This window comes from Lissotriton vulgaris, chromosome 1_2, assembly GCF_964263255.1.
Source record: "Lissotriton vulgaris chromosome 1_2, aLisVul1.2, whole genome shotgun sequence".
NCBI lineage: Eukaryota > Metazoa > Chordata > Amphibia > Caudata > Salamandridae > Lissotriton > Lissotriton vulgaris.
The window spans coordinates 113585425-113600912 of NC_141686.1; the positions used below are offsets into that span (position 1 = coordinate 113585425).

The following is a 15488-nucleotide window of genomic DNA, read 5'->3' on the forward strand; positions in this document are numbered from 1 at the left end:
CACTTAACTTCACTCTACGTCTTTCCACTCCACTCTATGCCACTCCATGCTATCAGGTGCCGCCCTTGCAGGTAAGAGAGGTAGGGCGGGGTGGAGGGGAGACTCAAAAAGACGACGACAGCCATACTCCACTGTATGCCACTGTACTCTACGGCACCATACTCCACTGTACGCCATTCAACTCCACGTTACTCCACTCTGGGCCACTCCATGACACTCTATGACCCTCTTCTTTACAGTACTGCACTCCATAAACCTCCGTTCTACGACCCTCCACTCTACGTTCCTCCACTTTGACACTGCACTCCACTCAATAACACTTTACTTTATGAGACTCCAATCTATGCAACGCCACTAAATGCCAGTCCACACCACTTTACTCTCAGCCACTGTACTCCACTCTATGCCACTGCATTCTGCAACACTATATTGCACACTGGGCCATTACATTCTATGCCACGTCACTCTACGTCTTCACTCTACGACACTTTACTCCACACTATGCCACAACACTCTATGACACTCTACTCCACTCTTTGTGTCTGCATTCTACACTCTCCACTCTAAGCCACTATACATCTCTCCACTGTAAATCACTCCACTCTACTCCACAATAGTTCACAACACTCCACTCTACAACAATCCACAACACTCTATGCCACTCTACGACACTCCAATGCACTCTATGCCATTTCACTCCACTTTATGCCACACCACTCCACTCTACGCTCCTCCACTCTATGCCCCCCACTCTAAGCCACTATGCATCTCTCACTGTACATCACTCCAATCCACTCTACTCCACTCTACAACAGTTCACAAAACTCCACTCTACGACACTCCACTGCACTCTATGCCACTTCACTCCACTTTATGCCACGCAACTCTACTCTACGCTCCTCCACTCTAAGCCCCTCCACTCTAAGCCACTATGCATCTCTCCACTGTACATCACTCCACTCCACTCTACAACAGTTCACAAAACTCCACTCTATGACACTCCACTGCACTCTATGCCACTTCACCCCACTTTATGCCACGCCACCCCACTCTACGCTATTCCACGCTATGGCACTCCAAAATACTCCATTCCACTCCACGATAAGCCACTCTATGCCACTACACTCCATTTCACTTGCTTCTATGCCACTAACTTTTAGCCATGCTGAACAAAGCGTTTCTTGAATCTTGGTCTGCGCCTGAGGTTTTCAATTTCTCAGAGCGGTACAACGGTTAAGAGGAGTGAAGAGCTTTACGTGTGGTGCAGGCAGTTTTAATTGAGCTCTCACCTTTGTGGGAAAGCACTGCGGGGAGCGTAGAATGGGGGAGATGTAATCAAATTTCTTGTGACCTATCAGAAAGCGGGCTGCCGCCTGTAAGACCGCTCTGAGTGGACCTAGGTGGACTTTGGGAATTCGGAGTGCAATTCCGTAGTAGAGTCTGCAGAGCACGAGCGCCTGAACAACATATTGAAGGTCTTGTGCTGGGATGAGGTTCCTGATTCCCCAAAGCAGCCGTAGGTGAACCCAGGACTCCTAGCAATGGAGGAGAAATGGGTCTGGAGGTTAAGATATCTGTTGCGGGTGAAACCAAGAGATTTGCCATTCTGTATGAGGGAGGGGCGCCCTTTAGTGTCATGGAGGAGATCCTTCCAGTCTTGATTCGAGCTGTTAGCTTTCTTTGGCAAGATGAGAAGAAATTCTATTTTCCCTGAGTTTAGTTTTAGGTGGTTGTATGCCATCCAAGCTTGAATTCTATACATGGAGTTGGATAGGCAGATGCAGTCTTCTGGGCATGAGACCTTCAGGTAGATTTGGGTGTCGTCATGGTATAGGCAAAAGAGGACTCCTGAGTTCTTGAGGATCATGCCGAGGGGTTCGAGATCGAGTTTGAAAAGTATTGGCGAAAGAATCGAATCTTGTGGGACTCCTTGTTGCAGGCTGACTGGATCTGAGACGGCATTCCCAATTTTTAGTTTGGGAGCAGTTTGTTAGGTATGAGGCGAACCACTTAACCCCTTCCACGCTGATGACGAGCTGGGCTCGTCATGGCGTAGCCTCCTCGCACGCTGATGACGAGCCCAGCTCGTCACGTAACATGCGCTTTTAAAAATCTCGGCGTACGAGCGGAATTCCGCTAGCGCGCATGAGGTTAAGGACGGCACCATCAATACCCATTTGATGCTTCGGGGTGTCTAACAGAGCCTGGTGGTTGACCGTGTCAAATGCAGCGGAGAGAAGTCGAGGAGAACCGGTAGACAGGAGTTCCCAGTGTCAAGGATGCGGAGGGCATTGTCCACAGTCTGCAGAATTGAAGTCTCAGTGCTGTGGCCCGGACGGAATCCGGAGTGAAGGGAGTCAAGGAGGTTGTTGTCCTGGAAGTGGGGCGACAGTTTGGAGCCTTCACAACTTTCAGTCACCTTCCAGGGACCACTCATTGTTTTTTAAGGAGAGAAGAAAAGTGAACACGTTTTAGATAGTCTGGGAACGAGCCCTATTACAGGGATGAGTTAGTCAGGGTTGTCCAGATGTGGAGAAGCAGTTTTTCTGGGGATTTGCTGATGCAGCCAGAGATGGCGTCTCAAAGACAGTTGGAGGGTTTTACCTTGGAGGGAGTTAGAAGTAGCTCTGCCTCTGAGATTGGGGGGAAAGAGGACCCTGGCTGAAGTGCCTTGCACAGCAGTTTCTCCTCGATTATGTTGAGTTTGACCGGAAGGGAGATGTTAATGTCTTCGACTTGTTTGTCAAAGAACTCTGCAAACTTTTTGCCTGGGATCTCAAACACCTTCAATGGGGGTGGGGGGTGGGCTTGGAGGGAGAGTTGTAGGCTTGCTTAATTACCTCAAATAGTTGTTCTGGTTTGCCCATGTCCATTTCCAGGAGGGATCTGATATGTGAATCCTCTGCTTTAAAGATGTGGTCTTTGTAGTTTTGTCTCAGCACAAAACTTTGTTAGATTTAATCGTGCAAGACCAGATTACCAGTCTTTCTCCAACTTTCTGATATGTTTCTTTTCTTCGTAGAGGTCTTGGAGTACCAGGGGAAGGAGGGTTTGGATGTACTGTATATGCTTTTGATGGGTGTAAATTCCCTGATCTGGGAGTCCACGTAGGAGTTGAAATTGTCCATGGTCTGGTCAATGTCGAGTTGATGCACTATTGAGAAGTTTGATAGGGCTAGGTTAGCCATAGTAGCACTATAGATGTTACTGTTTTCTTTAAACCACGTTTTCCTTCTTTTGTTGTCCAAATAAATCTCCCTGTTTACCTAAAAGGATGTGCTTGGCATGTGAGGAACTCTGCCCAGCCCTGCCGGTTTTTAAGACACTTGTGAAGTCCGAGGAATCGTAAGCCCTTCTTGCCAGGGGCATCTCACAGCTCGTTCTGGGGTGGTGTGCAGAGGGGTCATTGCCCGAGCCACAGAGACCGTCACAGGAAACCAGAGGCACTCCAGAATAGCTCTCATAGCGGAGAGCACTGAAGTGGCGCTTGGCGCTATATGAAACAACCCCAAAAACACATATAGCCCAGTGTGCTTTTCCTGCCCCAGCTCACCCGGGTCTCGGGGAGCCATCCCGGTAGGGTTGTGTCACCATGTCGTGTGACGCCCCTCGGGAGCCGCCGTGTGTCACCGATCGGTGACTCTCAGTGAGTAAGAGTGCCCCCCCCCCCCCCCCCCCTCTCCTCAGTGAGCGAAGGGTGCAGGCGAGGACCCGAGAGCTGAGTCAGGGAACGGTGGGAGCCGCGTGTGCGTCTGTCAGGGGGGACCCGGGGGTATTCATAGCGCACCGCAGCATGGGGGTGGCAGACTCCGGTGCACTGCGCTGCGAGGGCAGGGGGCTGGGCAGGCTCCGGTACTGCTGGGGCGGGCTCCGGTACACTGCTGCTGCTGGGGCGGGCTCCGGTACACTGCTGCTGCTGGGACCGGCTCCGGTACTGCTGCTGCTTGGGCTGGCTCCGGTACTGCTGGGGCGGGCTCCGGTACTGCTGCTGCTGGGACCGGCTCCGGTACTGCTGCTGTTGAGGCGGGCTCCGATACTGCTGGGGCAGGCTCCGGTACTGCTGCTGCTGGGGCGGGCTCCTTCACTGCTGCTGGGGCAGGCTCCTTCACTGCTGCTGGGGCAGGCTCCGGTACTGCAGGGGCGGGCTCCAATACTGCTGCTGCTGAGGCAGGCTCCTATACCTCTGCTGCTGCCTGGACTTGGAACATTTTCTCCGTTACTGCCATGCAAGGACGGGCGGGGCGAGCGCTTCTCTTTCACTGCCCCGGCTGGAGCGTGGACAGCGCTGCACCCCTTCATTGGATGGCCTCTCACACCTCCTGCACCGGAGAGCCCTTGTACCTCTGTGGAGAGCTCCTCTCGCTGCCAGCACCGGGACAGTAATTCACTTCTCGTTTGAATCACCACTTCCACTTCAGGTGCTGGTGAAGTATTTGTGCCGCGTCTTTGAATGTTGTCTCTTTATTTCTATTACTGGTGGAGCGCCCGGCACCTTCTCGCGATAGCGGCCACTCGCTTCTAGTACTGGTGGAGTACACGCGCCTCGTCTTTGAATCATCCCTCTCACTTCTAGTACTGGTGGAGTAGTGCACATGACCCTCGCCTTTGAAGCAACTCTCTCCTAGTACTGGGCGTCACGTGGCCTCTTGTCTGGACTGCTCTCACTTATGGTACTGGTGCGGTACATGTGCATCGTTTGCGGATAATCTCTCTAATTTATGGTGCTGGGGCACTGCTAGCCACTCTACCTCGGATCACCTCTCATACCTGCTGCTGGGGCAGTGTTTCCCCCTCTCCTTCGCATATCCTCCACTCCTAGAGCAGTACACGCGCCTCTCCTTGGAACTCTTTCACTTCCGGTACTGGAGCATCAGTGGTGGGTCTGTTTTGATTGCCCCTCTCACTCTTGGAACTAACACAGTGCATGTGTGACTGTTGAATCACCTCTGCCGCTCCTGCTGGTGCTTCTTGCACCTTGCCTTTGGGATCAGATGATACTTCTTATATTGGGGCAGTACTAGTGATTCAGTTTGGGGTCATGCCACTCAGGTCCAAGAATTCTCTTTGAACCACTGTGTCCTCCTCTTGCTGAAGCAGTATGTTTCTACTGTTGGATCACCGCTGTCACTCCTGTTGGTACTTGGCCAGTATTTGTGTCTCTCATATTGGACACGTCCAGGTATTCCTGCTAGTAACCCTGTCCCGTCTGGTTCTGTTTTCCATTGGGTCACTTGTGTCTCTCATGTTATTTTGTACTTGAGTCTCCCATGTCATTTCTCTGTCACACCTGTTAGTACAGTGGCAGAGCTTGTTTTCTGGCAGTAAGTGTGCTTCTGGTTGTTTTGTATCTACATTCCCAGTTCTAGAACAGTGCGTTTCTTTCCTCATGAATATACCAACATATGGGCAACCCAATAACTTTTTGTGAGCTTGAGTTTCAACCAAAGTAAAGGCAATTAGCCACCAAGGGAATCATTTAACCGCATCGCTGCTGCAGTGATTTTTGCGCTACGCGGCTTTTTTGCAAAAGCCGCGTTAGATGACGAGTTCAGCTCGTCATCCGCACACGCCCCCCGTGGCTGATGACGAGCTGAGCTTGTCATCAGCATCGAAGGGGTTAAACATATACTCTGTGACTAAAAGTGAATTATTTGTCCCAATATGATGACATGCAGAATTCATCTTAAGGCGCAAGTCTAAGACCATTAAATGACCATCTGAATCAATCGCAAAGGGAACAGGAGTACACCATAGCAAATGTGATGTAAAATGTTAATAACGTATAAATGTATAATGTTTACAATGCAAATAGGCAGAACATAGAGTACACAGACAAATAAACCCTTCATACATTAATCATGTGCATGTGAAATAAATAACATTTGACGTTTTACAACCATAGATCAATGTATGCAAAGTACACTCTTTGTAATCATGGAATCAGTCCATTACATGCATCAAATGAGTCGAGCATGAAGATGCAATGATTTATATGAGAGAAGTGGATATGGCTTCGACGTTTCGGTCTCGAGTGTCAGAAGTACGTGAGACCATCCTCAGGCCCATAGTAGTTACAGGAGCTTTTAATTTGAACCCAAAATACAAGTAAGTATAGTTGTAAGTGAATATGAACTTGGTTCAGGTAGTTTGGCTTAGTGAGCGAGACCAATTGAATCAGATCCGCTTGTAAAGAAAAACACTGCTAGCAAAAACACATTGGTGGCAAAATATGTTTTATGGTAAATTGATTGGTGGAAGCTCCACAGACTTGATTTTCAGGAAGCGACCGGCCTTTCATCGTGATTTTGACACCATATTCACTTCTTTCATATACATCTTTGAATCTTCATCCTCGAATCATTTGACTGATTCTATGATTAAAACGAGTGGACTTTGCATACATTGTTGATCCACGGTTCTAAAACATCATATTGTATTTATTTCATGTGCACGTGATTAACAAATGAAGAGTTTATTTGTTTGCTATGTATCCTACGTTCTGCATTATTTACATTCTAAACAAGTTCATGACATTTGTGATGGTGTACGCCTGTTCCCTCTGCTTGTCACCCTTCTAGGGCAAACAATTCATATTTACTCAACACAGTATGTGTTTAAATGATTCCCTTGGTGGCACATTACCTTCACTTTGTCTTTAATTTTGAGCACCCCACTCATTCTTTGGCTACTTAGTTAGTTCCTGTGCTTCTCTTCTTAAATCTGTTTTCTTTGTTTGATAACAATGGGGCAGCATGTTGTTTAATTCTGTTATATCAGCTTTGCCACTCTAGTACTTTCCTGCTGGCCCAGTTGTCACTCCTTTTAGCGTGAGCAGTGTTTATGTCCCTCTTTTTGTTTCTCCTCTGTCGCTCCTTTTATTACTTGGGTAGTACAGGTGTTTCTCTTTGTTCTGTGTCTGTCATCCCTGGCATTGAGGCAATACTTGTGTTTCATCGAGGATCACCCCATTGCCCATGTTGCTCCTGGGGCAGGGTTTGTTTCTCTCCTGTTTGGTCATTTTTGTCGCTCATGCTAGTACGGGCCGCACTTGTGTCTTGTCTGTCTCACTCCTGATGCTGGACCAGTGCTTGTGTTTCTCAGCCTTGTCATTGCTGTTGACACTGTGGCAACGTTTCTGTCTGGCTTGTTTTACCTAAAGAATATCAGATAGGACAGTCTCTCTATTTGATTGGACTCTTAAGTTCCCCTCCCTCCTTCATCTGTGCGGGTAGTTTTGTTCCTCTACCGCTCTGAAGCAATCAATGGGTAACATGTAGTGCTTTATAAAACAGACAAATACACAAGTAAATACATAAATAAACACGTCTACCTTTCCTGGTATTGGGACAGTAGTTGTGTTTCCTGTCAGGGTAGTACTTGTGTTTCCTGTCAGGGTACACCATCACTCCTGATGATTCAGCTGCAGTTCTGGTGTTCCTCTTGTTGTATCAGCTGTGCGTGTCTGGTAGCGCTGCTTGTTTCTCCTCTATCAGTCCCGTTAAGACTAGGCCGGTGCTTGTGTCCCTCATCTTGGGTGAGCGCTCACTCTTGCTGGTTCCTAGTCGGTACTTGGGTCTTCATCGCGTGCCTTTAATACCAGATCCTCACCGTGTGTAGCAAAGGAGAGGAGAGTTAAGAGACAATGGGATGAAGCTAGAAAGAGTAGGCCGTGTTGGTCCTTCCATTCTGTAATCTTCAAAGGCAGCATGTTGGGTGTTCTCTGAAGGCAAGAAGCTTGTGTTCTCCATGTTTAAGTTTGGAAAGCAGACTTCTCCACAGTATTATTGTTGTGTGTCCTTTGTCAAGAGCGTACTGCCCTGGAAGAAACCTTGTGGGAGTGAATGTGGGTGGGACCAGGTGACCTGTGAATGTGGATCATAGTTTTCCAAGGTTGTGATAATGCATCCACCTCATGACCTCATAAGAGATGTGTCATTGGTGTCTGTCTGTTTGTCACTTTGTTGTCTGCGCTTCTTGTTCTACCACTCTCAACTTCTTTGATTTATCATTGTAGTCCTTTGCAACTTCTCTATGTTCATCTCAGTGACCATGATACTACTCTGGTACTCTCCCCATTTGATGCAGTAATCCCTGTCAATTGGCAGATGTCTTAAAAACAACAGAAACTCAGTTGGAAATAGGTTATTTTGCGGCACCTGCTTGTCCGGTGCCAGCGTTGCATATTCATTTAGGCTTACCTGCAATCAACTCACCGCCTCTGCCCACTCCTGCTAAGGGTACAGAACAGGTCGGACCCCCGTCACCCTTCAAATCACATTGCATTGTGATAAGTCAGTTCCTGAGTCGAACACCCAGAATCCCAAGCACGTAAAGCATTGGTCCAGGTGCAGTGAAGACATCTTCCCAGCTTCTCCTTCCAAATATTCTTAATGCAAAGGTGGATGTGCAACCCTATGGTCTTTCTGAAATCGTCCATAATGTCCACCCTGTTCATCACAGAGTCAAACAGATAATCTGTTGGAAAAGAAAAAGGCAGCCCGTGGACTGTTCACTGTCATTATGGCCCTGTCTGTAAACATTGCTGATATCCTGTCTGACGTGAAGCGGGGAAACTTATGTACATGCAATCTGCCAGCCGCAAGCCAAGCCACACCCTTCTAGTTTCTCTGCTTTAAAGGCTGGAACGTTATGATATATTCCTGAAATTACAGTCTTTACAGATTATTGCACACCCAACCCCTGACACGTGTTCCGTTGGTATTCAAGCTCTTCAGCGAAGTGTAGCTTACTATTTGCTGATATATATGTAATTTCCACGTTCAGTTATAGGTGCCCGAATATATGTATACGTCAGTTGTGGATTTAAGGAATGGAGACCCGGTTGAGAATTTTGAACTAGCTCATGCGATACCCCGATATATGCCTGGCTATGCGAATTGTGGCATGCAAATTGAACTAATTTGAAAAAGTTAAGGCCTATAAGACGTGTCCGATAAAAAAATGAGTCTTAGGAGGATCAAATGGGTGATTGGTGAGATCTGTTCGTAGAGCCCAGGAAGGTTCCATATTTAAACCTTTTTGGCCCTAGTTCTGGCCAACAGAGATGTCTGATGAGTTGAAGAAATTGAGATTTTGACTCGCAGGTCACAGTCTTGAAGCCTTTAACCAGAAACCTACGCTATAGGTTGTCTTGCATTGGCCACCGACTGGGACAATGGAGGATAGGAAATAGGGGATGCACTGGCTCAAGATGAACAGGTGATTAGCATAGCTGCATTTCTGGTGTGTCTTGTTGCCACTGGGTTTATCTATTTTGTGTGTGCCAAAGTTTGGATGTAAGAGATGGACCGGAAGGTGTGGATTGCGATTGACCTTCTCAGCTGGATTTGAAGGTGTTAGCAAAAGGTTGCTACGTCTGATTAGTGATAATATAATCCTTCATCTAGGGTCACCCAGGTGTGAGTGAGTCTGCAGTCTGCTGAACTCCAGTTTTCTTTTCGTAGTCATACTAAAGTAGCAGGAGAATGATCCCACTTTACCACATTGGAACCAATCTTGTTACCCTGTTTGCCAAGCTACCGCTTCTGCCTATTTCTGTTGCCAGCTGGCCACCATCGGGCACTAACCTTGCGGAACAAGCACACTGCACCATGGTCTGAATTAGTAAACTCTGTAATCTGAATTCCCTGAAATCTTATTTCGATCAGGGACTCTCCTGCTACTTTCTCTTTGGTGTGCAGCAGAGCCGCCACATGACTGAGCCACTTAGCAGTGCCATGCCGCAGCCATATTGGATTACGGATTGGGCCAATAGAGAGAGGAGGAAGCTCGACTGAAGCTCTTTGCAGGGCCTTGGGGGATTTTCAGTCTCTTGAGAATGCGCCCAATAGACATAGTAGTACATTTGCTATGAAGTGACACTTGCCCTTAGTCCATGGCATAGCTTTTCCTGTCTCATTGGGTGCCTGTAAAGAATTTACACCAGAGAACATATCTTTCTAGATGTCTTGCTTGCTCTGCTCCAACCATCTACTTAAATCATGGACATGTGATGTTTGAGGCACTGGGTGCCTCATAAGTGACGACGGAGATTGATCTAGTGGTAGACGTAATAAAGTAGAACAAAAAAACACACAGAGGAAATGGAAATGTTGAGCACCATCTGGGCCATTTATGAGCCCAGCTGCACAATCCAATCCAAGATTGTCCAAGCTGGGTGTGCAGGGTCCAGCTGACACCCATATTGTTGCTCTTCCAAATCCAGTGCAATTTCTGTCAAGAAAAGTGCCTAGAGCCCAGCCACCCTCTGCGTCTTTGGGGAAGGATCTTGTGATGCAATATGTGAGGTGCTCCTCACAACCAGCATTGCTGCCCCTGGTTGGCTGCGCCATGAGGCCATCATCAAGGAGGGTAATCCTTGCTATCTGAATCCTGTGCAAACCACAGAACCCTATTTGGATGGTTTGAGGGGGCACATCTGCCCAGATGAATGAAGAACTGCTCTCAAATAAGGGATCATGTATTTTTAAAATAAGATGACCTTGTGTTTGGAAGCTTTAGTGATGTATGGGACAGTAAAGGGTGTTGTGTCAGTAACTTAATTTGGTGCAGAAAGCATGTAACTCTCTTGGAGCGGTCCATGAATTAGGGCAGTGGGGGGATGGCTAAATTGAAGTAATGTTTCTTCAGAAAAATTGGTATAGGTCACAGTTTGGGAGATGTGGCAGCTGCCATTTTATTCAGTGTGGCCAGTTAAAGGCGTTGAGATTGGTTCAGGTAGGAAGCCTGACGCGCCTTTAGTATCTGGCTACAGCCCCACCAATAAGTACACTTTTGGTGATAAAGAAGCATTGACTAGCGAAACAAAATGTGCATTTACCACACATTTTTTAGCATGCATATTTTTACTGCGAACATGCATTTACAACGCATGCTAATACCACGCTTTTAAGGTAAGTAGGGTGGGTTTCACCCCCCACAAATACATTGTTTTTAAATCTAAAAACAATGCATGGTATTGGCATGCGTTGTAAATGCATATATGAGCGGTAAAAACATGTGTGCTAAAAATGCGTGGCAAAGATATACGAAGTATTTACCTGCGTTGTACCATCATACAACCAATTATATTAAGGTCAATGCCGAAGCTTTGGCCCTCTGCATATATCATACGCAGTGTGGCTAGGGCAGCAACTCCTATGTTTTGTCCGGATGTTGTGGTGTCAGTGGACCAGTCTGTAGCCCTGCAGCTTTCCATGTGTTAATTCCTTTCTCAAGTGGTTTGACTGCTGATCCATCCACCAGGTTGGTGGCTGTGGGTGCACAGTGAGAGCTTGTGTCTGGGTTAGAGGGCTCTGCAGCGGAAACAAGGTGGCCTCCAACCTCTGTGCCTGCTCTTCGCAATGTCTTTGGATATGATGTGGGACAGTACTGGACACTAAGTTGGTTCAAGAATGGTTGACCTCCACATGTGTCGGTCTTGACCGCGCCATCGCCTAGTCTCTCCCTCAAAGCTACACTTTGTGTGGTCATGTGTCCATTTACACCAGGAGTACAACATCTGGGTACATACAGTTTTCTCAACATAATATTGGAAGAAAACTGTTCACGAGAAGGCGGATTGGTTTACCTTTGTTTTTAGTATTTTTCATTATTTATAGAAACACGTCAGTCACCATGGTATCAGCTATTTCCCCTAGAAACTGGAATCTTCATGTGTGTGTTTAGATGTCATCTTTTTCTAAACAATTTGCTCCTGAGCGCCTAACACGCTGCCAATCAAAGAAAAGAGGTTTCCAAAAGCGATTATTCCACTTGTCGCACAGAAGATGATGGAAGTGATAGGCTACAGATAGCTCTAGGTTTTCATTCTCCGGGGGTAATTTATTTCAAGGCTCAGAAATATAGAACGATTACCTACGGGCACACACAACAAACACACATGCATATTGTAAATGTATGTTTTTTCTGCTCCCAGACCGGAATCGAACCTTCTGCCAATATATGCAAGAAACAAACTGTGCTTCGTCTGGCTTCCATGTGTCAGTGTGAACCCTGAGTTTCGTTTACACAATCTGCCCAGTTTAAGTATTGTAACCTTTTAGAATATGCCATTCTTCAATGGCGTCTCTTTGAACCTGTCGTTTCCAATACAATTGTGTATCCCAGGCTCTGCACACCCTGGAATGGCAAGGATTCCACGTCAGCTGAGTTGACACCTCATGCAATAGTCTGGAGAGCTTCCAAGAATTGAACAAGAATGACTATTGCTATAAATTGAAGTACAAATAGAAACTTTTTTAAATAAAATGTTATGATATTTAGAAGATGTAATGGAGATCAGCGTTTTATTTGAAAAAAATATTTGTAGCCACACGATTTTCTGAAAGACTTGGTGAAGCCTTCAATAGTTTGCACCGGCCGTGAATAAAGAACCATTCCAAAATGGCCGCCATGACGAGCAGGGGCTTTACAATTGGAATCCGTTTCTTTAGTGCTGTCAGGTTACCAGTCAGTCGGGGGGAGAGAGAGGTGAGGATGTTTAAGGTATCTATAATCTAGAAAATGTGTTGTTAGAGACAAGAGGGCTGGTGGTCTTACCAAGGGCGAGGGCATGACTTTTATTATAGGCGTATGCATCTAAAAACCTCTCTTTTGGGATTCACATAATAACTATATATTTTTTTTCCATTGCCTGCCCGATGTTGCCAATAAACAAATAGCTAACAGTGTATGTCATATTTGCAACGGAAATAGAAACATAAATAAAAGATGTGTAATCATACTGTGTAAAGGCAACTGAAAGGAACTGAATGAACTCTTAAGCACAAAAATGAGCTGTGATGGAGGGCCTTTTGTTTTTAAGGTGCTGAGGGAAACCCCACAAAATCTGTGGGCTGATTCATACGGAAATTGGGAGACTTTTAGGCAGGACGGCGCTTCTGCAAGATATGTTGAGATGGGGTAAGAGCAGCGACATTTAAAGCAGGGCCACTGCGAGCCCAGTAGGACACAATCTGGAAGGGGACCGGCCTCGCTGTTGCTGTACTGAGCTCTCATACACTTGTCACCCTGTTGGTTCAGGATTGAGGGCGATGTCTGATATTTAAGAGGGCGATCCCGTCTTAGTGAACAACGTTTAAGGAGGCAGCTTGAATTTTAGGAGGCAGAGCTGGTGACACCTTCTAAATGAGGGTGAGCTCCAGGTATGGTTTCACATGCATGGACTGTCTGGAAGGTACCCACTTCCCCAAAGATTCAGGTCAAAAACTAATGGCACATGCAACACAAGAGGAAAAGAAAAGCAGTGTGAAACAAGAACAAAATAACCAATCACTGGAAAAACAGAAAGTGGCACCAAATCACTGAGAAGGGAAATACCCAGAGATTGCGTGGAATGTTGATTGGTATGTTGTTGTTGGTCATGGGAAAATGTTCCTCTTTATATGTCGGTCAGGAGCGAGGATTTTAACCGGTCATGATTACTGGCAGTGACGACACTAGTTATTTCCTGCCAGGAATGGATTAAACGAATAGTACAAGAAGTCTCATTCCAATGTTTTAGTTTGATATCACTGCTTTGCCAAATGCTCGCTGGTGGTTTAGCAGCTGATATTTAGAAAGACAGCCACAGATGACTATGTGCTCAGTCTTAAAATGATGCCTCGTCGATCAGTTGATATTGTGCATTGAACAGGTAGCCAAGAATGAGTCTGATCTGTTCTGTCTTCTCTCGTCCCCTGCAGGAATGGCTGCCCATGTGCAGGTCTTCTCTCCTCGCACACTTCAGTCAAGTGCCTTCTGTAGCGTGAAGAAACTCAAGGTTGAAGCTGGCCTGAGCTGGGATATGACCGGGTACGGCACGCTGAGCCAAAGAAAGAACGTGCACGCCGTCCAGCCAGTCGTCAGCGCCTCCCTCCAAATCCCGGCCCTACCTTACGAGCAAGCTGTCATCTACCCCACCAGTACCGGCCACATTGTAGTGGCTTCGGCTAGCAGCACCACAGGAGGTCTTGCCTTAACTGGGCAAGCACTAGGCGGGCAGCACAACCTGATGCGGCGGAGCACTGTGACTCTCCTGGACACCTACCAAAAATGTGGACTTAAGCGCAAGAGCGAGGAGATTGAGAACAACAGCAGCGTGCAGATCATTGAAGATCACCCACCAATGATTCAGAATAATGCCAGCGGTGCCACGGTAGCCACCGCCACCACCTCCACGGCCACCTCCAAAAACAGTGGCTCCAATAGCGAAGGGGACTACCAGCTTGTGCAGCACGAGGTGCTGTGTTCAATGACTAACACGTATGAAGTCTTGGAGTTCTTAGGTCGTGGGACCTTTGGGCAGGTGGTGAAATGCTGGAAACGTGGCACCAACGAGATCGTGGCTATCAAAATCCTAAAGAACCACCCTTCCTACGCCAGGCAGGGCCAGATCGAGGTGAGCATCCTGGCCCGGCTGAGCACGGAAAGTGCGGATGACTACAACTTTGTCCGGGCTTACGAGTGCTTCCAGCACAAGAACCACACTTGCCTGGTCTTTGAGATGCTAGAGCAGAACCTCTATGACTTTCTCAAGCAAAACAAATTCAGCCCCTTGCCCCTCAAGTACATCCGGCCCATCCTCCAGCAGGTCGCCACGGCACTGATGAAGCTGAAGAGCCTGGGCCTGATCCACGCAGACCTGAAGCCTGAGAACATCATGCTGGTGGACCCCTCGAGACAGCCCTACAGAGTCAAGGTCATTGACTTCGGCTCTGCCAGCCACGTGTCGAAAGCCGTGTGTTCCACATACCTGCAGTCAAGATATTACAGGTAAAAGTGCTGCTTGGGAGACTCTGCCAGGTGTCAGCGCTTTGGTGTGTGCGCTGACTGCACAGTTAATAGCCCAGTCAGACTGGAAGGCTGCAAGCAAAATGAGGCAGTCTGTGTGACCTTTTGAATGGTGCAACATATAAGGAAGGGCCCCGTTAGTAGAACATTTGAGTTTTTACACACGTGTGCCAGCACTCCATGTGTAATATGGTATTTGTCAACTTTGCTGATTGTGGGTAAAGGGCATGACACATGCGAGGCAGAGCCTCGACTCGAGTAGGCCTAGATAGCCCTCTGCTCCCTCAACAATGATATGAAACCGCAGGCCACATTCTGTGAATCTGCAGGTATAGTTGATGCCATGGGGTTCATTAATCTGCTTTTCCTTTTAAACATTTCTTTGATGACAGCCAGGATGTAAGTGATAACATGTGTGTACTGTATTAACTATCAGTACTGTTGAGTCTCTATGTCATGTCGAAGTAACATGTAGAACGTCAGACGGTCGGTAAACCTTTCTCGTGTCAGATTCAGTGCTGTGATACGAACATTAAATTGGACATTAGCACTATATTAATACACGACAAATGGGTTTTTATTTATTTTCAGTACATAGCATATGTAATGTGGGATTCTTGTAAAGCGCACTGTTACTCTACCCGAGTGTCCTGGCGCTGTAGACCGCTGGGGAACCCGTCCTGGTTTTCCCTGTG

The 15488-nt window shown here is 47.1% G+C and overlaps 1 protein-coding gene across 3 annotated transcripts in view; it reads left to right on the forward strand.

The window, feature by feature from the left end:
• HIPK2 (homeodomain interacting protein kinase 2) overlaps positions 1 to 15488 on the forward strand; it is a 305511-nt gene that overhangs the window by 84010 nt on the left and 206013 nt on the right. For 2 of the 3 annotated variants that reach the window (XM_086952951.1, XM_086952954.1), the window contains exon 2: positions 13707 to 14775. In XM_086952951.1, the coding sequence (XP_086809077.1) occupies positions 13707 to 14775 (1069 nt within the window). Of the gene's footprint in view, positions 1 to 4310; positions 4419 to 13706; positions 14776 to 15488 lie in introns of those variants that run through there. The other variant, XM_086952953.1, reaches the window with a different exon arrangement.